Source organism: Berghia stephanieae, chromosome 7 (assembly GCF_034508935.2).
Source record: "Berghia stephanieae isolate SIO BIC M18660-M18661 chromosome 7, UCSD_Bste_1.3, whole genome shotgun sequence".
Taxonomy (NCBI): Eukaryota; Metazoa; Mollusca; class Gastropoda; order Nudibranchia; family Aeolidiidae; genus Berghia; species Berghia stephanieae.
This window is the reverse complement of record NC_088366.1, coordinates 41,421,309-41,449,099: the sequence shown is the minus strand read 5'-3', so window position 1 is coordinate 41,449,099 and position 27,791 is coordinate 41,421,309. Positions and strand designations below refer to the sequence as shown.

Sequence of the window (27,791 nt, the reverse complement as noted above, 5' to 3'; positions counted from 1 at the left end):
CTGTCTCTCGTTCACTTTCTGTTCTGACTACAAAGTCAGTGGTAACAACAAGATATGAAGTGAGTAGAAAAGTGCCAGAAGACAATAGAGAATAAAAAATTTTCGCGGCGGTGATGGGGTTTGAACCCGCGACCTCATTGGTACAACTCCGCCTGGCCGGTTAGAGCGTGACTCTACCGTATGAGCTATCCACGAACCCAAAAAAATTCGTTTCAAACTTAGGACATTCATTACTAGAGCCTTCTCTCACCGACTACTGGAGACCGCGGGTCCTACACACACACACACACACACACACACACACACACACACACACACAACCGACGCGAAGTATTTAGCCAGCAGTTAAGCTTAATAGCCAATATTCTCAACACAAACATATAACATAGAAACAATTGAGACATTGCTCCGGTATATGGGGTGAATTTTTAATTCAGAAAAGTGAGTGTAGCAGGCACTTATGTTGGTAACAACAAGATATGAAGTGAGTAGAAAAGTGCCAGAAGACAATAGAGAATAAAAATTTTTCGCGGCGGTGATGGGGTTTGAACCCGCGACCTTATTGGTACGACAACTCCGCCTGGCCGGTGAGAGCGTGACTCTACCGTATGAGTTATCCACGAACCAAAAAAAAAGTCAGTGGTAGTGAGTCTGTCTGTTTTGCCCATTATTTACGGTCTCATTTTGTGACAAAAGTCAAACGATTATGAGCTTGCCAGTGAACGGATGGATGACAATGATCGAAATGCTAGTCACAGTGTTGTGTCCCTGAGTAAGATACTTTACACACTACCCTACTTGAGTCTGAGCCTAGAAGAGCTCCATGGTCTGAGCGAATGGCACAATAATTTCAAATTAAAAAGCGATATCTTATTTAACCGACGCTTCCTTGTTTTGGAGTGACAAAAATGACATCATAATCATCCGAGAAATTAGAAACTGTACTGTTGTATCTGTTGTAGCTGTAGCCTATTGCAAAAGAGGAGGAACATATTATTCCCATTTATTTATTTATATCCACAAGACAGGGAATCCAGTCATTGTCACTTGTTTCATCTCAAATACATACAGATACAATTCTGTCGTATCTTTAGAACATTTCAGCAATGGATGGTAAGTCATAAATTAGGCAGACATTTCATTTGATAGAATTTTGGTGTCACTCTGTTACTGTTACTCAGTTATTGTTAATTCTCTAGATTATAGTATATCTAGCAGAGCGATATCGTCGAGTTACCTGCTAGGTATCGCTCAGAAAATGTCGTACTGATAGCATTGAATTTGTATACTCCGTGACATAACAATGATAAAACATGGTAAAAGTTGATTGATGAAAATACGCTGTGATTTTATCCCCCAGTCCCCAGCAGACACATATATTTGAAACTCCGCTCTTTTAATTATTTTAAACAATTATCCACATTCCAGAATACAGAATGTTTCCAAATGCACATGATAAAAATAAGGAAAGTTAATAAAATATCTTTGTCATTTATGTGTCTGGGACTGGGAATAACGACAGGCGAAAATATTGAAAATGGTAATGACAAATTAATGAAGAACAGTGATAAATATTACATTATATAAACAAATCACTGTGATTATTCTAAGCCATGTCTGCCAATAAAGAAAATTGGTTATTGGCAGACGTTTCTTAAAGCACATATCCTAAATAAGTAAAGTTATTAGATTATCAATAAAAAAGCATAACATTTTAATCAACAATAAACCAATCGATGAATCGTGGATAGTATTAGTAGGCTACTAATACACAATATGTGTCGACATTCATGTGGATGTCATGGCCGAATGGTAAAAGTCGTCTGTCTTAGAAGGCTTGTCAGAATCGACGCTGTGGGTTCGAATGTGTGTTTGAAAGATGATATTTAAAAAAAAAAGGAATGCCGACATATGTAGCTAAGTAGGAAAATTGATTGTTCCCCTTTACCCCTTCCCCATTCACCTAACTTTTATCTGATATGAGAGAATACTGTTTTTATGTGTTTGGTGGCAAAGTTGGCAGTCTCTTTGCAACAGAATTATCCATTAATAATATTCCTATTTTTTGTCTCAAATTCCTATTTTCTGATGTTTTGATTCCACTTTTGGAATGTGAAGGATTGGCAGCTCTGTATATATATATATATATATATATATATCAAATCAATCAATAGAACCCCGCCCCTATATATATATATATATATATATATATATATATATATATATATATATATATATATATATATATATATATATATATATATATATATATATAATATCTTGCTCAGAAAAAAGATATTCCAGGCAAAAAAGAAGAGAAAGTAAAGTAAAAGAAAAACTAATTAAGAAACAATCATATAAACAGAGACAAAAACAAATAATTAAATTAAATGTACAAATAAATAATCTCGATCATAAACACGTAAAAGTGATCAGAGGAAAAATATATTTAAGAAAAACCAAGAAAAAAAACCCTAAAGCAATTGTAAGAAATTCACACTCAGAAATCGAACAAAAACAATAATAATAATAATAATAATAATAATAATAATAATAATAATAATAATAATAATAATAATAATAATAATAATAATAATAATAATAATAATAATAATGGTGATGATGATATAGTAGTAGTAATAATAATAATAATAATAATAATAATAATAATAATAATAATAATAATGATAATGGTGATGATGATATGATAAAATAATAATAATGATAATAATCATAAAAATGATAATAATGACAATGATGATAAGAAAAATGATAATAATAATAATAATAATAATAATAATATTATTAATAATAATAATAATAATAATTTTATAATATTGAAAAAAATAACAAAACAGAACAGAACAAATAATTAGAGCTAAATATATGAATAAAAACTGAACTATAATGGTAGAAAAAAAAATTCAATTAAAAAAACATCTTCTCAGTTTAGAACCAGAACAAAAGGGAAAACAATTATCTAACATCATATTGAAAAATAAAAGAGGGAGCGAATTCAAACCAATCCTGCAAAAAGGAAATAATGAAAGGTGGGCTAACCCACTGGGCTGTCTATCCACATGGACATCTGTGTGACTTAAAGTTCACATATTATGTGTTAGATAATTTCCCTCCAGTTTTGTTTCATTGCTGTGATAGTTAGTTTCATCTCTGATTGGGATATAATGTTGTTGAATTTTGTTTTGTGGAAGTGCTATGATAAATATTATTTTGTCTGAGGAAGACAGGGAAAATAGTAGGTGTGGTTGGTAGAGTGTCGGACAACACCTATGCCTAGAGTCGTCCAAGAATAAACAAATCTCTAACTGTCATCAATATCCTCAAAAAAGTGGTGAGAATTAACAAATTAGAGAAACAAAAGAAGGTCAGTAAATTTAACAGGTAGGGAGGTAGTGAAATTTTTAATGGTTGGTGGACCATGCTGGATTTGATCACTTGATATTAATTGATTTTGGGACACAAATTACCACTGGCATTTTTTCAAGATTATTTGGCTTTTTTCACGACTAGTTTGGTCTTTTCTGCTGTGTTCCTTTGTATAATAAAAACCTGGCCTTTTATTATTGACAAACACTATCTGCGAATAATTGTCCATCCTTATTGGTAGACATGTCTGTCAATAACGACAGCCTTTCTTCACAAACTTTTGAGACATCTCTTCCCTATGTTTATAAAAAAGCTGACAAAGATAATAACTGACTAGACCATCCGAACAAAGTGTATGTGTAAAGACAAGTGAATTACATTGGAAGTTTTTTTTCTAGAAGGGTCACATAATTCTTTAAAAAAAAAATATTCATTTTCAAATTACAAGTAGTTTTTATCTAAAAGCTTGTTACACATATGTGTGCTGGTTTGGCAAAACCCGTCGGATGTCGCATGAGTTAGTTTTGAGATACGAGAGCGAATAAAGGTGAAGAATCGTTATCTGCATGATTTTCATTTTTTCACTTCATCATATTTTTTGTCCACCTGACATTATTCCCACGAAACGATTTTACAATTTGAAGCTGATAGATAATTTGATTAAATTTTTTTCTGATTCTGTCGAGCGATATAACTTCAAAATTGACCTAAAATATGCCTCTTTGCTAGAGTATTTCAATTCAGCGCTAAGAACCAAAACTTTTACAGATCCCAAAATATTACAAATCATTCAGTCAGTGTGCATGAATATAAGCTATCATTGAGTCAGTAAAATGACTGTGCATAGCTACAAACAAAATGAGTAAGGCAATAAGCAATAGTCCAACTTTCTTTACTGTCCTGTGTGAAGTATTGTGTCATCAATAAAATCATGCGCACAGCCGTTTACTGCTTTCACTTTAGTTCGACAGGTAAATTTTGCCGGACGCTAGTTCATAACAGATGGCGAGTCACGGCATGTGCTGAAAGGGAGACTGAGCAATTTTTCCTATTTTGATGATTTTTTTTTCTCAAGTTCAAAGTAGCGTAGTAAAGAGATTATTAGATGTTGCAATAAGATATTTTAGAGTCATAACTAGTGATTTACATACTTTTATTTGATATAATTTTAGTAGATCATTTGGGATTAGATTTTATAGGAAATAACCATAAAAATGGGTCAGAAATTTTAATTACTTCAAACGATATAATCAAAAATTACATAGTTATCTGAGTTTATACAAATAAATGAGAAATACTGCAATAATCATCATATTCACAGAGTAGAAAGATACAATCAAAGTCGTTTTGTAATGAAGCATTGTTGAGATATCCGCTCACCTGTACAGCAATATCCTTTTTTGACAGCATAAAAAAATGCGTGATCACCAAACTGTAGGGGTTTGTTGATCAAATGATCAAAACGAACTGGTTTTAGTTTTAGTAATGGCAATTGACAATTCTTAGGAGAAGATATGTTATATGCATTCCTTTGACGTTTGTATAGATCTAAACTGTATAATAATAATAATGATAATAATAATAATAATAATAATAATAATAATAATAATAATAATTACAATAATAATAATAATGATAATAATGATGATGATGATAATGATCATTTTCATGAAAATAATATAGTGGCTATCACCTAACTGCCTGCTAAATTCTAAATGCCCGTTTAAAAAAAATTGGAATTCGCCTGTATGTCCACCCTGACAGAAAGGAAATTAAAAAAAGAAAGAAAGAAAGAATAAAGAATTTTACTGAATCATTTGCAGCCAAAGAATTGACTCATCACCTGTTTCCGAGAGTTTTATTTAACTTCCCAACGCCCACAAATTACTATCAATTCATTCAATATATTTTACTCCTCCCCACTTGCGCTCTCCTGCAAATTCCTTCCATGTCCCTCAAACTGCTTTCTTTCCATGGAGCGTCCAATCAGCTTTTTACAATTGCCTATTTCCAATTGGCTGCTGAATAAGGACAATTCTAATTTCAATTGTCCAACAGTCGGTCATCAGCAAAGTCAAGAAAGCTCCTCCTACTCAAATCACACATACCCACGAATATGATAGGCCTTGTAGACCAGTCACTGGTCTTTGATGTTACACAACCATCCGCCAGCTTTGATCACATCGCTTTTGATGATGTCACTCAATATTTATCTTCTCTCAACCCCGTTGACTGTACCACGAGTCAACATAAAAGAATATCGCGATGAGGTGCGAATCGTGAAGATGGAATGACGTAGCTGTGTTAAAGTTGTAGGTTCAAAGTTCAATTGTCAGAGAGAACTGATGAGAGATTAAACTGAGGTGGTAGAATGAAAATTGTTTCGTGGTAAAACGTTGCATAAATTAGTTTTATGTACACCAACACACACACACACTTACACACACACACACTCTCTCTCTCTCTCTCTCTCTCTCTCTCTCTCTCTCTCTTTCTCTCTCGCTCTTTCTCTCTCTCGCTCTCCCTCTCTCTCCAGTGCTGCGACAGAAAAAAAAAGGACGCCGACCAGATAGCTAATACTATTTAAAATGGAAATTTGTTGAAAATGGACTGCTTATTGAACAACCGAAGCATCGTGGATAACAGAAATGATCATTGTGAATCAGTTGAAACACGTGATATCGATGTAATACTAATACTACTAATAATCATATAATATCAGTTTATTTATCTTACTCTTGATCACCACTGTAATAATAATATTATTATTAATAATAATAATAATAGTAAAAAATAAATAATATCCATATTTTGACAATAAAAAATCGTTATAAATGCATTGAAAAGGACGGGAGGATTAATGATCAGATAATCAAAATGAACTGTTATTTTAAAATAAATTGACAATCATAGGTAAAGATAAGTTAAAAGTATTCCTCTGAACTTTGTATAGATCTTAACACATTTTTATACTTTTTATTAACATACGTAAAACCTCACGATTATTGTAAGGAACAGCTGATTGTTACATGTCACAGAAACAGCATCTAATTAACCAACGTTCTGTTTTCTTAATTCTTTTTCACCGGTGGAATTTCACTTGCTCATTCTGGAGCAGTTTGCATGAAATGTTTTTTTAACCACATATCTCATTTGAGCCCTTTCACAGCATATTCGGAGTCCATTTGCATTGAGGCAATACTTTTTATCATACTGTAATAATAATAATAATAATAATAATAATAATAATAATAATAATAATAATAATAATAATAAAATAATAATAATAATAATAATAATAATAATAATAATAATTGTAATAATAAGAGTTATAATAATATTATTGATTGTTAGTAATAATACGATAGTGATCGCCTAGATGCCTGCTAATAATAATAACGTAATAATTTTCCTTTAAAATATAGTTCTAAATGCCCGTCATTCAAAATGGAATCGCCTACATACCCACTCTGAAATATTTTTAGCAAAAATAAGATAGAGAAAGAAGTTTACTGTAGCATTTGCGGCCAAAACAATTGATTTATAACCGGTCTGCGAGAGTCTTATTTGACACCTAGAAAACGCCCCAAATTACTTTCAATTCATTTCAAATTGACTCCACCGCTCCAGCAATTTCATCCCATGACATCCAAACTGCTTTCTATCCATGGAGCACCAATCAGATGTTTACAATTACCCATTTCCAATTGGCTGCTGAAAAAGGACAATTATAATTTCAATCGTCCACCAGTCGGTCATCGGCAAAGTCAAATAAGCCCCTCCCACTCAAATCACATATCCCGTCGAATGTTCGGCCTTGTAGCGCAGTCCACCGGGCTTTTGATGTTACACAATCATCCGCCACCTTTGATCACATCGCTTTTGATGATGTCATAATATATCTATCAACCCTCTTTTCTCACGCCCGTTGACTGTACCAACGGGCGATGTAGAAGAATATCGAGGGAAGGTGCGAATCGTGAAGACGGAATGGCAAATCGGTGTGAAAGTTATAGGTTCAAATTTCAATTTTCACAGAGAAATCATGAGAACTTGACTGAACAAGCAATGAAAATCGTTCCGTGCTAAAAAATGTGCGTACACGAGTTTTATACACACACACACACACACACACACACACACACTCCCTCTCTCTCTCTCTCTCTCTCTCTCTCTCTGAGTGTGTGTGTGTGTACTACTACTACTACTACTACTACTACTACTACTACTACTACTACTACTACTACTACTACTACTACTACTACTACTACTACTACTACTACTACTACTACTACTACTACTACTACTACTACTACTACTACTAAGTTTGTGTGTGTGTACTACTACTACTACTACTACTACTACTTCTACTACTACTACTACTACTATTACTACTACTATTACTACTACTATTATTACTGCGCTATCATCATCAACATCATCATCATCATCATCGTCACCATAAAACAACAACAATAACGTTTTCATCGTGTTCTTATGTCTCAGGAGTTTGTCTGAATACTGGACTATTTTGTTAGCCAACAAAGAATTAGACAAGATGTGTCTACACTTACACATTCATTGTGCAGAAACCTGTCATTACAAATCATGGAAATAAATGCTATATTAAAAGTAGATTATTACTCTTATATTAACTACCATGTGTTAGGGTAACAAAACTCAGATAACATCAATTTGAATTTTTTAAACAATTAAAAATATTTTTCAGGTTAATTTTAAATAGAAAAATATACATTTTTCAAGAAAGAATAAAGTATACTCACCATTTCTTGATATCAATGAAAATAATTGCGTCTTGAAGATGAAAATGTGGCCGTTATATCCATATAAAATAGAAAAATATAGAAGAAGTGTATGGTCAGCAATTGCAGTGTAAAAATGAACGATTTTACGAAATCTGTCCTATAGCCTGACTGACAATGAAATCCAAGCGGTGCATTCTACCTGCAGGGATAAATATAGGCCAGTTCTCACGTTCTGCACATCTGTTATGACGTAACTACACGGTGGTCTCCCCGTCATCGACGGTGGGTCGTTCTCATTGGGGGTGAGGCGGTAGTAAACTAAAGTGAAAGATTTCTGGTGTAATAAATGGCTGTGTGCGACTATCACATTTATATTTCAATTTTATATCATAATTTGCAATATAAGACATAAGATATCTAAAAGTCAATATCAATATCTGAAAACTAATTTAGTATCACGACCGACATACTGACTCTGAGTACTGAGAATGCAAACGGTCAGCGAGGATGAAGTCGCACACAAATCTCCTCATAAAGTATCACATTGCATAGTCAAAAGGAAAACTAAAAACAAAACAGGGGGTAAATAAAGTCAAAATCTTTGGTCTATGTTACAGAAGGGCTATATTTTTTATTTGTGTGTATGAATGTGATGTGCAAATGCTGTTGTGGTGATAATGTATCTCTATAAAAATAATTTGTAGTAAATATGGATGTCTTCTATTTAAAAAGCGATTTTTTTGCTTTTTATATTTTTGACCCCCCCTCCCTTCAACTTTGGCCCTCATTGAGATAATTACAAAATTCAAACTGCTTTGTGTCTAGAAATGATGCTTCTATTTGAATATATATATATATACTGGAAAGTTAGAGCTAAATTATCTGTAAAAAGTGCTTCAGAGTTTTGTGGTTGAAGTGTGTTTGTAATCCAAATGAAAACAATAGTCTGGGCTCGAACCTATCCTGTGCACTATAGGCTGCTGTTACAAGCCATGTCACAAAACCTACTCCACAAATGGATAAGGTTCAATATAAGGGGGATTATAAAGTAATTGTAATAAAACAAGTGAGTCAAGAAAACACTAAAACCCAAAGGAAGAATAATGATTTGATACAAAATATGTAATTAGACACTTTTCATGAAAGGATGGAAGAGAGCTAGAACAGTGGAAGGAAAGAAAAAGATTTTATGGTGAATGAACATGGGATGAACCCTGGAAGAATAGCTCTTGATGTATAAAAATTTAGTTTATTCATTAATGATTTACCACATTCATTTTTGATTTTGTTTTTTTTTTCTTCCTTTGAATCACAAGTCACTGGGTTTTTTCCTTTGAAATTTTTTGCAAAGCCTTTTGGCTTAGCTGGTCCAACGTGTGAGTCAACGTCCAACTGTGCTGTGGTGATTGAAATCTTGATGCCAACTTAGAGGACAGTCATTCTGGTGTTTTCTTTAAGTTTAACCAAGTACCAACACATTCCTAGATTCCTAGGGAAAAAAAAATAACGCTTAGGTCAAACCTGACAAGAAATTGCATTGATTAGTCAAACAAGATGTCATGTCAACATATGAATTCAATTGGGAAGATGGTGGCAGCGAAGTCAGCTTCGTGAAGTGGTGAAATTAACTCATTACACCAAGCTATGTGCACATATTTGCAGGTCTGGTAACTGAACACAATTATGGGAATGGGTGAACAGGACATTACTTTCATTTTGTTTGAGAATATTTCAATCACAACAAAGAGCCCATAACACAAATTGTTATCAGACCTTAAGATAAGTACACATCGAAACTAAGGCTTTAGAATAGCTAACAACTTAAAGTCTGATTGTATTTGGTATAATAATTTGTTATAGTAGGGAAGTTTATTCAGAGACTATCATTTTTATTTCCTCAGATATGTTGTTCCAGTTACGGGTAAGTCAGAAGATAATATCAATTACTTTCGTGTCAATAAAACCCTTCTGTGTACAAGACAGTTGTGACAAATCATGTCAAAACAGTTTTTATAAAAATAAAATAAATAGATATTAAATTCCCTTTATTCATCCCCAAGGGAAAATTTGTCTTTTGAGTCTATTCCAAGGGAAGACTGGAATAACCCAGGCATCAGTCTCAGTGACTAGGAGGAGGTGACTTGCTCAAGGCCATGCAGAATGGTTGAATTTTGTACCTTTCGGGTATGAAGCAAATACCATACTGCTGAGCCATGCTGAAAAGCATTAACCTGTCGCTTAATATTAATTTCTGAACTTTACTTATCTTATTATATATAAGATCTTTTGTAACACTAAGGCTCTGAAACCATTAGACCAATCCTCACAATTTTTGCATGGTGTTTACAATTGACAAGAATATGGTTTGCATGTACCTATTATAAGATTGATTAGACATCCTGATGATTTTATAGAAAAGTCAAAGTTGTTTCGTCAAATCACATCGAAAAGAGACACCATCATTTTTAGCACATAGGTTGTGTCAACCTTTCGGTTTGCGAGTACGACAATGAGGTGGGAGTACTTGCATTCAATTGATACCAGTTAGGGGTTCCTCTCATTATTTTTGATACAGTCATTGTCTTAAAATTTATTTGAACCATTTTCCATTCTTAACATTGGGAAAGAATTCTATGATGAGTGAGCGAGATATATAATATATAAGATATTAAAAACAGAAAATATCTCTCTTTGCCCAAATAAAAAGCTTTGTGGAGTTCTCTTACAAAGTCGAAAATTGAGTTCAAATTTTATTCAACATTTGAACCATAAATTTGGAGTTGATCAACTTATCATCACATTCATTGAATGGACAGCTATGCTTGTATTTATATAAATCTGAATTTAAGAGAATGAAAAAGCCTTTATTGCAGTGACTGAGTTTTTATTCTTAAAAATCCAAAAGTTATTGATATTCGTTCAGCATTATAGAGATGATCAGCTTTTGTATTTAATATTACCTCTTGACAAACATATCTACATATTTCTAATGTAAGGTTCCCTGTCTTATTCCCATGAAGTATGTCATTTCCCTTTCATGATTATTTTTAGAAGCGCAATGACACTCACAGTTAAGTGCTAGAGATTTCTGTTCCGAGTTGTATTATTGATGAATGTTATCTTCAGGAGTATAGAAAGATAATCTTTCAAAAATTATTTTCAATTTTTGCAGTTTACTGCCAAACAATTAGATCGTCTTGCTAGGAAAGCTGAAAAGGAACAAAAAGTTCAGCAAGGAAAAGTCAAGAAGGTAAGAGTTTTTTAATCAACTCATCTGTAAATGAATAACTGGCTGATTTGCTATGTTTAATAAGAGTACAAAACACAAAAGTATTCTTACGAGATAATTTGCATTGCATGAGATATATCAGTTGCTTGATTTTCGCCAATATTAGATTTAGCAGATTCATTAATTGGCGCCTTTGTATATTTTGTTCCAAAATTTTACTAGAGTAAATGGTGAGATTTATATCAGAATGTAGTTGTGGGCATGAGGATATTGCCACAATCAATCTATTTGGTTGTCGTAATATAAAATGCTTTGTTCCTTTAATTTTTTACACAGATATTCAGATGTATATTTTTTAATAGCATAATCTATTATGCTAAAGTTCTCTGAAGACATGTCCATTTATTTTTATATGTTTGATATACTGTAATTGCAAACAATTTTCACAGGGCATCTTTGAGTTTAAAAAGTAGTCTGATCGTTAACATTTTCCTCACGATGCGTACGCATCAAGTTTGTGAATTTCCAAATCTGTTTGTTAAGAATGGTGTCCTTTCCATGGGTCAAAGTTTGCCCGTGTACGCCGGAAATGCCGGCGAATGAGAATTTCTAGGCAGGTCTTGCCGGTTGATGGAGTTGATAGTTTACCTGCATATGCCACTATTACACTCAGTGATGATAATCTTCCGTGGAATTCCAGGATTTTGGGAATTTCTCATAAATTTTCCACTGCATTTGCCGTGTCAAACATCTTCCTCAAAACCACAAAATCGCCATTATGTCTTATGTCATATTTTGACACCTGTACTCAGTCTCGTGAAATTGGTGACGGTCCCTTTTTTATGACGTCGGGCCAGACACAATGGCGCCAGATGTCACAATTGATACAGAAGACCAATGGTGTTCTTTGATTAGTTGATGGAGGGGAAGGGGAGGGACAAATGGGTCTAGATTTTTTTACTCTGTTGTAGGTGCCTACTGCCTTTTTAATCTCTCTCTCTCTCTCTCTCTCTCTCTCTCTCCTCTCTCTCTCTCTCTCTCTCTCTCTCTCTCTCTCTCTCTCTCTCTCTCTCTCCTCTCTCTCTCTCACCTCTGTCACTCACTCACTCTCTCACTCTCTCTCTCTCTCTCTCTCTCTCTCTCTCTCTCTCTCTCTCTCTCTCTCTCTCTCTCTCTCTTTCTTTCTTCTTTTTTTTTTGGTAAAAGAATTCATAAGATCAATTCATGAATTATTCCGGTAGCTTAGTCTCCCCCTCTCCCCCCCCCTCTCTCTCTCTCTCTCTCTCTCTCTCTCTCTCTCTCTCTCTCTCTCTCTCTCTCTCTCTCTCTCTCTCTCTCCATTTGCAACTATCCATTAAATCATCTGGGTTTACAGAGATAATATATTAGAATAAAGCAATGGTGATTGGCTTAGTTTACTCTTCTTTTTTTTTTTTTACCTTTGGAATATGGTTTGAAAATTGAGAGATTCTTGGGTTGTATTTATAAGCTGCATAACTACTAGGTTTCGGTAACAAAGATATTGTAACCTGCCTTATAATATAAAGTACAAATTACAACAAAACAACACTTTCTGGCCTTTTATTTGAATAATATTGTAGGCCTTTAATATTTTAATGGAAAGGACAATTCATTAAATGTTTACAAAGAGTAAGGTTATACGACATATTTTCAAACTATCTTTGATGTTTGCATACAGTATTATTTCCAGTACATTTTATAGTATTGGTGAGTCTGAATCATATACAACACTACTAGATCAACTATTACAGATACTTTTATATTTAGTGATTTTGTAAGTGTCACATAATTTTGTTGGATTACCAGCTTGGTTAGTCATTGGATTTTTTCAGGTTTTTTGTGTATGGCATTCAACACTTTCAGGCGAAGTGACCATTGCCAACTTTGACCCACGCTCCTTTCTTACAAAAAAAAGTTTATATGTTCACCAAAAATCATAATGTGAGGTTTTTTTTTTGTAATTTCAATATTATCATGTGTAGATGATCATTGAGCTTAGCAGCAGGTAAATGTGTGACCTCTCTTTAACATTTAAGCTCCACTCTTTGATGGCATTATTTTGACAACATAAACCGACACCACAAACACAATAACTTTTGATTCATTTTCTTGCAAGCCTTTTTGTGATTTGTTTATTGTACAGTGAAAGAAATAATACAAACTTAACTGACTATATTGTGGGACAAAATTATTGTGATGAAAACAAAATAGAGGACAACACTCTTCAAAATGAGCAACAACTCCCTTGCACGATGTTAATGTGTCTATCACTCCAGTCAATATAGTTCTGGACTAGGTATATACGAGGCTGAGTCCAAAAGAAATGGGACACATCTCCTACTGAGTTCATTTATTTTCCACAATGATGTCATTCTAGCTCAATTTTGATATTTTTAATTCCCTCAAATTTGACAAAATTATGGCAGTTAAAATTGGCTGCCCCTATGGATGTCTGTCAGCGACAGAGAGCTGTCATTGAATTTCTTGTTCTCGGAGGAGAAAAAGTGAGTAATATTTTCAAACGTCTTGTGAAAGTTTATAAAACTCAGGCCTTAGGTTGAAGCAGTGTTTTCAGGGGGGTTGAATGTATATATCATCAGTTAGAAGAAAATGAGATGTAATCCAACACACAATCTGACACCTCCTCAACCTTGTTTTTATCTCGTGATGGTCGCTCTCCAAGCTATGTCAACTCAGTGAATCAGTTAAAGACAAAAGCATTGATCAAATCTGACAGAAGAATATCTCTTGATGAGGTAACAGGAGACCTTGAAATCAGTCATGGAAGTGCCCATCAACTTGTTAAATCCTTGGGATGCTCAAATGTCTGTGCACGGTACCTAGGTAGTTGACTCCAGACCACAAGGCTGTTCTGAGTTTCTCCGGCTAAGTGGGAGAGATAGCAACTTTCTCAGTAGAATAATCATTTGTAAAACTGGGGTTCATCATTATGAAATTGAATCAAAGAGACAAAGACCAAAGAATTCAAAACTGAGAAATCAGCTGGGAAACTTATGGCAACAATGTTTTGGGACATTAGAGGTGTGATCCTCATTGATTTCCTACCACAGGAAGCCACTGTCAACTCTGGGCCCGAAAACTTTTGGACTACAGGAATTTGTATAAATGCTTATATAAGGCATGTATGTATGCATTAGCTTAAATATGTCAAGCTGATGGTGAAATCACAAATTGAAGTAATAGTAACAAAGTTGTGTTCCATTAGGGAAAATCTATATTTCATTTCCTGTGCTCGCGTCATTGGTCACATTGCAAAACTTTCTCAAAATGACTTACATAACAAGTGACCACAGTTTTTTAAATATCCAATAGCACGTCATGCCAATTTGTTCAGCTTGACCTATGGTTATGTTTACATGAGGAATAATGATTTTTTTTTTTCAATGGTCAGTAACCTGTGACATTAAACTCTCAAACTGTTAAAGAAAAAAACTCTGTTCAACACAGAGGTATTAGCTAGTCAATTATTAAAACCTGGCAAATTAAATTTTGAAATTGTGCTTATTCTTGCATTCCTGGGGAATGAAGGTAAGATTGTGAAGTATATTGAGCATGAAACAAATATTTTCTTACTTTCCATCATTAACCCATTAACTGACTCTTAAAATTTATTCTATGTCCACAGGCCTTGATGCAAAAGAATGTTGAGGGTGCTCAGATCTATGCTGAAAATGCAATTCGAAAAAAGAATGAGTCCTTGAATTATCTGCGATTTTCAGCCCGAGTAGACGCAGTGCAGGCCAAAGTACAGACCGGGTTAGCTCTGAAAAATGTGAGTTAATAATATTTATGGGGTACATTGGCAAGACAACATCAGTAGTGAAGATATATATGACAGATGCAGGGACAACCAGTCAGTAAGCAAATAAAGCAGCCAAGATGGAAACTGATGATATGAAATTATTACAGCACAAACGATGATGGATGATTACTTCTAACAAGGAGCCATATACAGAGGAAGTACACCAACTTCACTTCCAACAACATTGAATCATTCATTCATTCATTCATTCATCCCATGCTCTGATGATCGTTGGTGGGATACACGGGATGCAGGTCTCATCACTTTCTGCCATGCTTCTCTATTGTTGGCCTTCTCCAAGAGTTCTTCCATCTTCATTCCTGTCCATTCCTTGATATTTTCCATCCAAACTTTCCTTTGTCTACCTCTTCTTCTTCCTCCTTCAAGGGTACCCTCCATCACCGTTTTGCATAAACCTTTATGCCTCACATTGTGGCTAAACCATGACAGTTTACTCCTAACTGTGGTGATGAGGGGTTCCTGTCGTCCTTCACGATCTTGCACCTCTCCCAGTTGTCTTTATTGGTTCTGTGTTCTGTATACAGCACCCGCAGGAGTTTTTGATAACTTTTCATCTCAAAAGCAGAGATTCTGCGCTCTAATTCCTCAGTTAATGTCCATGACTCGCAGTTGTATAGTATGATGGAAAGTACCAGTGATTCGTACTGTTTAATTTTTATTTCGAAATTGATTGGACTTTTCCATATTATCAGCAATCTCGTTAGTGTTGCTGTTGACATTCCTATTCTTGCCTTAATCTCAGTTATACTGGTACTATCCTTGATTTGCAGAACACCTAAGTATTTAAATGTTGACACTTTCTCGAGGTTTTCATTATAGATTGAAATTTCTGCATGTCCATCAGTTTTGCTGTTTACCAGTATCTGAGACTTTTCTGTACTTATTTCCATGCTGTACTGCATTGCTTTATGTGCAAGTGAGTTAGTTATATCTTGTAGTTCTTTCAGCCATGAGGTCTATGTCATCAGCAAAATACAAATTACACAATTTTCATCCGCCAATTGATAGAGAGGGATGATGATTTTTGAGAGCTTCGCTCATACTTTTCTCTAGGAAGACGTTGTAGAGCATTGGGGAGAGTATGTAGCCTTGTCTGACGCCCACATTTGTTCAGAAGAACTCACCAAGCTCGTTATTGTTGAGAACTGCACTTGTCACAGTACTATAGAGTACTTCGATTATTTGGATTAGACCCTCTTCGAAACCATAAAAGCGTGGTGTATCCCACCAACCATCATGCCATGCCTTGTCAAATGCTCTCCGGAAGTCTATGAAAATTGTGAAATACAGAAGAAGTACTTTAAACCAAAATTTTGGGGACCTTCTAAACCATTTCTGTTTAAAGACATTTTGGTTTAAAGCAAGTTCCCGTTTTGCGATGATTTTGAAAAGGAGTAACTAGTTAAGGAATTTGCTCATTTAATCGTATCATGGGTTTCCCCTTAAATGGAGTTGTTGAATAAATGCCGTCTTCGTAACCATTTAAAAAATTATTTTTGAAAAAAAATTTAATTTGATTTTTTTTGGTGTGTTTTAAAAATATTTTTGGGGGTTTTCGTTTTTCATTCAAAATTGTTGAAAGAGTTGAGTTCGGGATGCCGTGTTTTTTATATATCTCTGTCTTGATCAACCTTTTTTTCATCGACTTCACATAGTATTTTGATTTTAAACTCCAACGTGTAAGCACAGTACTTTCTTTTAGACATCTTTTGGTAAAATGTAAAGCTAAAATAAGATCGAAAGTTCTCGTGCGATAATTGATAAGCTACTCAGAGGTGAAGTGAAATGGAAATGAAAAGGCGTGTCAATGCTAAGCTGTCTACTACACACCCCTCTTTTTTTGAAAAGCCATTAGGTTCAAAGGCCTAATTACATAGAACCTCCCCCTCCCCTTTAGCCCCTCACACACACACATTTAAACAAAGTGGAAATGAAATGGCATGTCAATGGTAAGTTGTCTACTACCCCCCATATTGTCGTGTTGAAAATCCAGTCAGTTCCAAAGCATCAACATACGAGCGAGATTATCTCACTTACGTGATTCTACACCCCAACTCCCTCTCTTTCCTCATTTTTCGCCTGCCAGTCACCCGTTGTCTTCCTTTTCCAGTCTGTGCGATTGTGGTGTTGGCCAAGACTAAGTGCAGTGATTGAAGTGTTTGCCTACCCCCCACCCCACCCCTCACCCTCATCTTATACTTACGCTCTTTGTTTAATATCGCCAGGCATTATTAAGTGTCGCCACCTTCCCGAATTCTTGAAGAAAAATAGAGAGAGAGAAAGGGAAGGTGCTCTCAAGTTGTTTCGGTTTAAAGAAAGTCCTGCTTAGAAGTATTTTGGTTCATCGTAAGAATTAGTACAAAGATAATGAAGAAACTAATACAATTTATTAAATTCTTTGTGGTTTAAGGTATTTTTCGGTTTAGCTTCTTTCGGTTTAAAGTAATTTTACTGTAGTTCTTTTTGGTGTTGAAGGAATTTCTCTGTCAGAATTCTGTTGTTGAAGACTTGTTGTACTGTGCTCTTTCCAGCTCGAAAACCAGCTTGCTCTTCTGCCAGGATATCTTAGGTTTTTTGTTTCATTCTGTTTAGTATTATCCGCAGAAGTATTTTACTTGGGTGGCTAGTGAGACTTATGGTCCTATAGTTAGTGCACTTTTTCAAATCGTCCTTTTTTGGGAGAGGGATAATCAAGGATTGTGTCCAGTCTTTTGGCCACTAGTCTCGTTCATTATCTTTTGGTATAGAATTGTTATTGCCTCCACTGTCTCCTCTCCACCATTTTTTAAAAGTTCTGCTGGGATGTTATCTATTCCAGGGGCTTTGTTAGAGCTTAAACTTTGGATTGCTGCCTCAACCTCATGTTTCATTATTCTTGGTGTGTCTGGGTTTTCTGTGTTTCTGTTCTCTGTCAAGACTGATGGGTCTGGGCTCAAATCGATATTATACATTGAATCAAGATCTCAAAAAATATCAAATGTATTTAGAAACAAGAACCAAAGAACTGATTTCAACAACACAAGGAAACATTCAATTGCCTCAGCACCTTTACACTCATGATGACTTTCAAAAGCTAAGAACACTTGTACTGGCGGAAACTTATGGAAACAAATTATTAACTGGATACAAAATACAGACTGACACATTCTTCTTTCTATTATAATTATTATTATTATTATTATTATTATTATTATTATTATTATTATTATTATTATTATTATTATTATTATTATTATTATTATTATTATTTATTATTATTATTATTATTATTATTATTATTATTATTATTATTATTATTATTATTATTATTATTATTATTATTATTATTATTATTATTATTATTATTATTATTATTATTGTTGTTGTTGTTGTTGTTAATGTTCTTATTGTTCTTGTTGTTAACATCATCATCATTATTATTCTTTTTATTCTCTTTGTTATAAGTATTATTTTTGTTATTACTCTTCTTATTTACTACCCTTATTTTATGATAATAATCAATAGTTTACTAATAATTTGTGAAAAAAAAATATTAACAAATGAAATTTTATGTTAGACCTCAAAACGTATCTTCCTTTTCAGGTTACAAAAGACCTTGCTGGTGTATGCAAAGGTCTCGACAAAGCAATGGCATCCATGGACTTACAGAAGGTAAACATTAAACCACACTCTCATAATCCTCTTTCTTCTTCCTTCTTCTTCTTCTTCTTCTTCTTCTTCTTCTTCTTCTTCTTCTTCTTCTTCTTCTTCTCTTCTTCTTCTTCTCTTCTTCTTCTTCTTTTCTTCTTCTTCTTCTTCTTCTTCTTCTCTTCTTCTTTTTCTTCTTCTTCTTCTTCTTCTTCTTCTTCTTCTTTCTTCTTCTTCTTCTTCTTCTTCTTCTTCTTTTCTTCTTCTTCTTCTTCTTCCTTCTTCTTCTTCTTCTTCTTCTTCTTCTTCTTTCTTCTTCTTTCTTCTTCTTCTTCTTCTTCTTCTTCTTCTTCTTCTTCTTTCTTCTTCTTCTTCTTCTTCTTCTTCTTCTTCTTCTTTCTTCTTCTTCTTCTTCTTTCTCTTCTTCTTCTTCTTCTTTCTTCTTCTTCTTCTTCTTCTTCTTCTTCTCTCTTCTTTCTTCTCTTCTCTTCTTCTTCTTCTTCTTCTTCTTCTTCTTCTTCTTCTTCTCTCTTCTTCTTCTTCTTCTTCTTCTTCTTCTTCTTCTTCTTTCTTCTTCTTCTTCTTCTTCTTCTTCTTCTTCTTCTTCTTCTTCTTCTCTTCTTCTTCTTCTTCTTCTTCTTCTTTCTCTTCTTCTTCTTCTTCTTCTTCTTCTTCTCTTCTTCTTCTTCTTCTTCTTCTTCTTCTTCTTCTTCTTCTTCTTCTTCTTCTTCTTCTTCTTCTTCTTCTTCTTCTTTCTTCTTTCTCTTCTTCTTCTTCTTCTTCTTCTTCTTCTTCTTCTTCTTCTTTCTTTCTTCTTCTTCTTCTTCTTCTTCTTCTTCTTCTTCTTCTTCTTCTTCTTTTCCTTCTTCTTCTTCTTCTTCTTCTTCTTTCTTCTTCTTCTTCTTCTTCTTCTTCTTCTTCTTCTTCTTCTTCTTCTTCTTTCTTCTTTCTTTTCTTCTTCTTCTTCTTTTCTTCTTCTTCTTCTTTCTTCTTCTTCTTTTCTTCTTCTTCTTCTTCTTCTTCTTCTTCTTCTTCTTCTTCTTCTTCTTCTTCTTCTTCTTCTTCTTTCTTCTTCTTCTTCTTCTTCTTCTTCTTCTTCTTCTTCTTCTTCTTCTTCTTCTTCTTCTTCTTCTTCTTCTTCTTCTTTTTTTTCTTCTTCTTCTTCTTCTCTAATTATTTTGCGTTCTCAATTTTCTATTACCAACTAGTTTTCAACCCAATAGTAATTTTGTTTTCATTATTCTCACATCAGGTTGAACAAGTCATGGAGAAATTTGAGAAACAATTTGAAGATCTTGACGTGAGGACAGCTGTAAGTTTCAGCATTTGCTTCTTATATAAGACAGTGCTTTTGTCAATATTGAATCAATAAAGTTTACCATTTCTCAGATGCATTTCTCATTTCATTTCTCCTTTGTAATCCTTCTCTTGTCTAAGGCTCTATTTGTCACTCTATTTTATTTTCAGACCATAAACAAAGGGCTAGATTATCTGGGCAATATTGAGTTATTTGACTAAAGTGACCTTAGTATTCTGAGAATCATAAGGCTAATGTGGCTAAAAAGCCCCAGGATTATTTTGGCATTATTACAATAATGATTCAATTACATCAGGCCTGTCACACTGTTAAAGTTGAATCTGCTTTGGTTATGACTGTAAAAACGCTTTACTGGCTGACGTATGTCATTTGCTCTTGATTTTTATGTGTTTATTCTTCTTTTTATCACTGAAATTATATATCAACTTGATTGTGACTCTGTAGAATCTTTCTTGCGCAACTTATAATGATTTTAAAAATTTGATTTTTAAGTAAATTGTGATTTTTTACATTTTAATGCAATGGATACAATTTATTTTACAACATTTTATCACTGTGAACTGTTTTTATCACCTATTTTGGGAATTATACAAATTGCCATCCTTACATCGTCAGAACGTAATATTTATTATCAATATTCGCAATGTAAAATTTCTTACCAATGTTTACGACATGACAGTCGTGGTGGTGGTTGTAATCAACACACAATTGAAACCATGAGCTGTCACAGACCTGGTTCCAAATTATGTCGATCACAACTCACTAATAAACAATATTTTTCTCACACCATACTTTATCATGAATTAAAACCACAGAAATGATCACTATAAACACACAAAAATTAAATACACACAGAGACAATTTAGATCAGGCCAGCAATCGAAGTAGAAACAGTGGAGGAACAAAGACAAGAAACACAATCATGGTTATTAAGCTGAATTGTTGCAGTTTAATTAGAGTAAACAAAAGTTTAAACTGGAACAAATTATACTTACCCACCATCCCAGTATTCTAATTGCAATGGAAACACACTTAAACAAAGATATTGACAGCAATTCCATATTTAATGACAACTACCTTGACTAACCGCCTTCCTGGAAGTACTGTGCACTAGGCGAAGGAGGTGCTTACATATATATTATATCAATCAAGAGAAATGCAGACACAAATTGTAGGAAAAAACATATCAACTCTTACCAAGCTCAAACTGTTAGATGATGACAGCCTCTTATTTCGAGTCATTGAAACCCAGAATGACACAGACATATTACAGAATGACCTTGACTCACTTTTATCTTTGGCACAAACCTGGCAGATGAAATTCCACCCCGAAAAATGCTTTGTAATGTCAATAACAAACAAAAAACAGCAAGTTAATTACGACTACCAAAGAAGTGGTCAGTTATTGAAACACATGGACACAATCTTGGGAATATACTCCAGCACGGTTTCCTTGAACTCATTCAATTGTCCAGAATTTTTTGCTTCTTATTCTTTATCATTCCATTTCTTCCTTGAACTAATTTTTGCCTCGAACATGGTTTTCTTGAACTAATTTCACCCAGCCAACATTAAAAAATTAAAAAAAATAATTAATGGTTTGTTTTTTAATGCGCTAGGTGATTTCGACCATTGGTAATTTACTATGGCATTGACAGTTGCTTATGTCTATATTGTGTGTATCTATCTGCACTGCATGTTTATGCTTACAATATGATACACATGCAGACACACACAGCCACTCACTCACCCCATCACCGTTTAACATAACTGACACCTCTCTGCTTATTCTTAGTACTTTGCTATTTGTTCTAATTTCAATGCCACTCGCCGTGATTGGCTACGACAGTAAATGAATGTTGTAACTTAGCAACCCCCTCCCCCAATCACACACACACACACACACACACACACAAAAACAAACATTTTGTATGTCATATATAACTTTATCTCCCTCAACATCTCAATGAAATCAATGAATAATACAGTTCCCATTTTTCATCTTCTAGTGGAAATTTGCCTTAGGGTCTATTCCGAGGGATGATTGGAATGACCCAGTTTTCAGTCGCAGCACAGTGCTGCAAATTGTGCTATGTAGAAGTGGGTTTCTGAAGGCCACATAACGCTATGGATATCAAACTAGGTATCTTTTAGGTGCGTGGCAAAGTCTATACTGCCTCACCTCACTGCCCCACACCCCTTCCCATCAAAACATTATGGCAAGGCACGGTTTCCTCGAACATTTTTGCATGTCCCAAGGAGTTTGAGGAAACTGTGCTGGAGTGTACAACTAAACAAATCAGTGAAATGGGACCAATATATTGATACTATTGTGGCAAATGCAAATCATTCCCTTAGCTTCCTTAAGTGGAACCTGTACCAGTGCCCCCCAAAGGTGAAAGAACAGGCATACAATGCTTTTGTCAGCCCTGTATTGGAATATGTGTGCATCGTGTGGGATCCTTATCAGCAAGGCCACATCAAGAAAATCAAACGAGTTCAAAGGGCAGTTTGCCACCAACAATTACTTGCGCGAACCAAGATGCATAACGGAGGCCCTGAAATTGTTGCAGTGGAGAGTAGGCGGAAAGAAAAACACCTCCAACTTCTCCACAGAACAATACATTCCAACAAAACAGCAATAACTTTACCACAATATTTTACAAGACAACACTATACATTTACAAGAAATTATTATAACAGTAAGTCAATTCTCAATTCCAACACACAGAACCAACACATATAAAAACTTTCTTCCCAATAACCATCAAGGAATGGAACACTCTCCCACCAGAAATCCTAGATTTTACCAACAACAACAAATTTTATCATTTATTAAACATTTATCTTTTAACTCAATGACGCAATAATGAAAAAGTAACTACATAATTGTATAAAATCTGCAGTGATGGGTATTTGCCTTTTGCAGATAAAGACGAACTTGCAACTTGAAACTTGATTCAAAACGATTATTCATATATATGATAATACATCGGGAGAAATTTGGTATCTTTTCTTTTCCTCATATATAGATCTGTGACCAAATTGAACTACAATTTGATTGTTTAAAAGCGTTTTAAAGTCATATGTGGTAAATTTTCTTGATATTATTATTATAATTTTTTTTTCAATTTTGAAGTACTTTGGACTTTGTTGCTTGAGTAGTTCCCTTGAACACAGTTCCCTCAAACTCATTTGAATGCCCCAAATTTATTCCTTATCATACATTGTGCTTGAACTATGTTTTTCTCAAACTTTTTTTCATGTCCCGAGAGTTTCAAGGAAACTGCTCAAGTGTATATTCTGTTTATTGATAGTGTGCTTGCGATTTTAGGAATATTTGATTTAATGGTTACGATTTGGAGAATTTTTGCTAGAGCTTTACATATTGCTATTTATTTCCATGCTTTCAATTTGGTTCTCCAGACGTTAGAGGGAAGTATGGGTTCTGCCATGACATTGTCCACTCCACAAGACCAAGTGGAAGCCTTGATCTCCCAGGTAGCTGAGGAGAATGGCCTTGAAGTCATGGATCAGCTGAAAGACCTCCAGGCTCCATCTGCTTCTGTTAAATCTGCCAGTGCAGAAGGGGAATCTAGTAAAGAAGATGATTTGTCACGGAGGTATGTCATGGATTTAAAATCTGTTAATTACCTACTACATTTTAATTTTTTTGTTTTTTGATTTATGTTTTAAGTCTGTGGGGGTGTCCCAATAGATCAGTTTGCCTCAAACTCAAAGGGACTGATGTCGTTACTGTGTGAAGTTGAGATTTTTTTCTGACACTCCCTCCCCCTCCCTATCCACTCAGATTGCCTGTTAGATCTGGGAAAAAGTACTTTGCGATAGAATAGCATCCTATCCTAATTGTAGCCAGCAATTGCTACTGTGCATTTCATGCTATAGAAACTGGGATAAAATACAGCTCCATGTGCCTCTGAAGGATTACTTTTTTTTCAAGTCTGTTACATGTGATGAAAAGAAATTTATGAAAGACTACCATCGTTTACAGATGATATATCAATCGTTACTGCCCATTTATCACTACAAAAACAAGGGTAAACTCTAGATGCATTGGTTTTAGAAGGACTATTTTTTAAAAATCTTTTCAAATAATTACAAGAGTGCAGGAATACCCCAATATAGGACTTTCCTTTCTATGGTAAACCCATCAAGCAGCAAAATAATTCATTTCTCTTTCTTTTCTCACTCTTCTGCAGGTTGCAGGCATTGAGGAATTAGTACTGAATTGTTTATAATACAATCATGTAGAATTTAAAATGTGTTAAATTGTGTTTTGAAAAGGTCGCTGATTTGTAGATAGGGATTTCATTGTATTGAGAAATTCTTGAGTAGCTAGAGCTTGGTTCTGAGCTCATTTAAATTTCTCAACAGTGTTATCAACATTGATTTCTGAATTTTTAAAAATGTAATAATGGCTGTTTTAAATACATATGGTGTGTGTGTGTGTGAGATGTGGCTTATTAGGTAACCCATCAGATATTTCGGAATTTAAAAAACATGTAAAATCCTGTCAAAATGGTATTTAAAAATGCTCTCTTCAATTCTCAGTTTCTCAGTATTTTCCTTAAATTTGTATTTTAAAATTATAGGTGTAATTGGCGACTCTGGGTGGATGTGAACGGTGACTATGCTGAAATTTAAAATGATTAACGGAAAGGAAATGACCTAAGTTTTGTTTTGATACCTTTGACAATTTCATATCTTTTATAGTTGTGAAAACACAAGAGCAGCGTCAAGACTTTTCATCCTACCCTTGTAAATTAGATAAAATGCATGTTTGTGAAAGACAGATGGTTGTTTGATTTTAATCTTTTCTCTATTTATTGTAAAAGGATAATTTTGCTATCTACAGTTACAAAATATTTGCAAATATATTTATGAATACATGCTGGTGAATATGTGTAATTGTAACCTGTTTAGACAACATGTATAATGACATTGTAGTCTACAAAATAGCCAGATTCTAATTATGAACTGGTAGTCTACAGAATAGTCGGAACAGTCAATCAAGCTCCTTGACATTCTGAAAAATGGAAATCTTCTTGTCATGAACACACCATCTATTTTGGTGGTCAGTTTTAATATTAAAGACTTTATCATAACAATTAATTCGCATAATTATTCAGTAGCATAGAATGATCAAAAGGGTTTTGTTGATCAATTTGTCTCACGTGTAAATCAAATTTTTATGCCCCTTAATTTTTTTAAAATGTTGATTGATTTAATATAAATTTAGGACTATGCTACTTTTTGCTGTTAAGTATTGTTAAGCAACAAAATCTGAAAAGGAGTTATCATTTATATTGATTCTCACCCATACGCAAATTTTGTGATACAAAATGATAATGGTATCTGGCTTCGAAAATATATAATTCCAATTTTTAAATACTTGATTGTTACAGTGTGTGATTTGTTATATTTATAATTATTTCAGAATGAAACGTTTTGTTTCATGAATGATGTGATGTCAATTTATACCATATTTAAAGGGATTAAACCGATACCATCCATATACAGACCATATTACCCACTCAACTGGGCTTGTGGAAAGGCTGCAGATGGTTGAGTAACATCAATGAGCTGGTTAATTGAAGAGGGTGGATAACTTGTTTATTATCAAAGAGCTTGTCTGAAGGGAAAGTGGGGGATGATTTTGTATAACATCATGAGCGGTGGACCAAAAGCAATCGATGATTATGTAACATCAAAAAGGTATTGGACCAAATGCAATAGATGGTTATAATGCAAAATTTGAAGTGTGTTGACTGGACCCAATGGTGTATGTATGGATGGTCAACCTATCCCCATCTATCCCATTTATGCAGATTCCCATCCCCCCCCCTCAAATCTTGAATTTTCTTTGAGTTGATATTTAATTAAAACATACTGATAGTAGTAATTAATCTTGATGGTAGTACTTCCTGTAGCTCACTTGCTAGAGCATTAACTTAAAATCGAATGGACAAGATTTGAACCTTTGGTTGACAGTAACTTTTTTAAAACCCCTCTTTCAACCCAGGAGTCAGTAGTCAAGTTAAATTAGACCTGCTGGGCGGGGTTCCCAACCTCCCATAGTGGGTTGGAACGTACTTGCTGTGTTTTCTATCCTCCTATAACAGTTTTTCAATTGCTTTCTGTCTTTGTCTTGGAATGAGATTACTTAGTTTTGCTGAGCCTGACCAGAGTCCTTGGCTGGGAAGGAAACAGTCGAATGTATAGTTATTGTTTTAAGAGATGATTTTTTTTTCCTTGTAAATCATCTCTCTGTTAAGAACTGTTTTTTGTGGGGTTTTTTTTTTTTGTAACATATGATTTGTAAATATTTGAGTGTGTTCCTCTTTGTGGGATCCTTGCCGGTGTCTGGATGAGACTTTATGGTGATCTCAAGTTAAGTACATTGACAGTATGCTCTTGGAATCTATGTCTGTTCCCTATTTGAACCAATTCCCCTTTGTCTTACCTTTTTCTTGGGTGATTTGATTGTAAATCTAGAATATTTTAATTATTCCATTTTCTTCGTTATACTAGTGCGGATATGACCTAAATGTGTCGCAAGAGCCGTAAAACCCTTAAAAACAAAACAAAACAAATTAGACCTGGTGGAATTTTAAAATATTTAAGCAGTCTATCCAAAGGATTTTAAATTGTAAGCAATTGTTTTGCTACACTACTTTAAGTGATACAGGTTCCAGGATTAAACTCCAGCTCCATGGGCCTCCCAGCATCACCTGACTACAGATAGAATTGTACCTGAGATCTACTAAAACATGTTTTTATTTTTTTTTTAAACTCCAGTTTCGCACATTAATTACAGGTGTAGTATTGTTCAATCCTACAAAAGATGATGTCAAATGTCAGTGACAGACTCCATTCTTTCGTTATTTTCTGTGTTACCGATTTATCGACAAAATGGCTCATCATTTTTCCGGCCTTTCTCCTATGGATGACAAATCATGGATGCATTATATCTACCAACATAAATTTTGTTCCATATATTTTCATCTTCGACTGCATATCATCTTGTCAAAAGGTTTCTTTAATCATATAGAAAGTCAAAGTTTATATCAGTAGAGAATAAAAATAGCAACAGAGGCAATCATTTTATTAAAAAAAAAAAAAATACATACAGGTGCATTCTTGTGTAAAATCACCCCAGATAACTTCAAGTTGTCAAATTTTTAAAAAGCCCAAATTCGCTTTTGCTTCGACATAACTTCAAATTCCCTCAAATGTGTCATCTCTGTGTTCAAGGCCCTGCGATCTGTCATGCTACCAATGGTTACCATTAGTAGCTTAGAGAGACAGTGGTAACATGGAGATAGTATATTGATAAATAGCCGTGATTTGAAGATAACCTTGTATGAAAGGCTGACATCAAATTCATGTTTGATTAGGTTATCCTATTCTCGATCCCTCTCTCTCTCTACTCTCTCTTTCCTTTTTTTCATTGTGGTGCCTGAAGTGTTTTGGAGACAGGAGAATGTTTGTATATATAAATTTTGTACAGTGATGAGTTTTGTTCATGAGCAAATATATTATAAATAAATAATAAAGTGTTATTAATATCGATATAAA

General features: G+C 34.1%; 1 protein-coding gene across 1 annotated transcript; it reads left to right on the top strand.

Moving 5' to 3' along the window:
* The first annotated feature begins 735 nt into the window (after nucleotides 1–735).
* On the top strand, nucleotides 736–27,791 carry LOC144977246 (charged multivesicular body protein 1a-like). Its single transcript, XM_078922270.1, has 8 exons — nucleotides 736–1,113; nucleotides 10,055–10,074; nucleotides 11,326–11,403; nucleotides 15,050–15,196; nucleotides 18,830–18,898; nucleotides 20,127–20,186; nucleotides 23,619–23,815; nucleotides 24,413–27,791. The coding sequence occupies exons 1-8, from the start codon at nucleotides 1,107–1,109 to the stop codon at nucleotides 24,432–24,434; spliced, it is 600 nt and encodes a 199-aa protein (XP_078778396.1). The 5' UTR covers nucleotides 736–1,106; the 3' UTR covers nucleotides 24,435–27,791.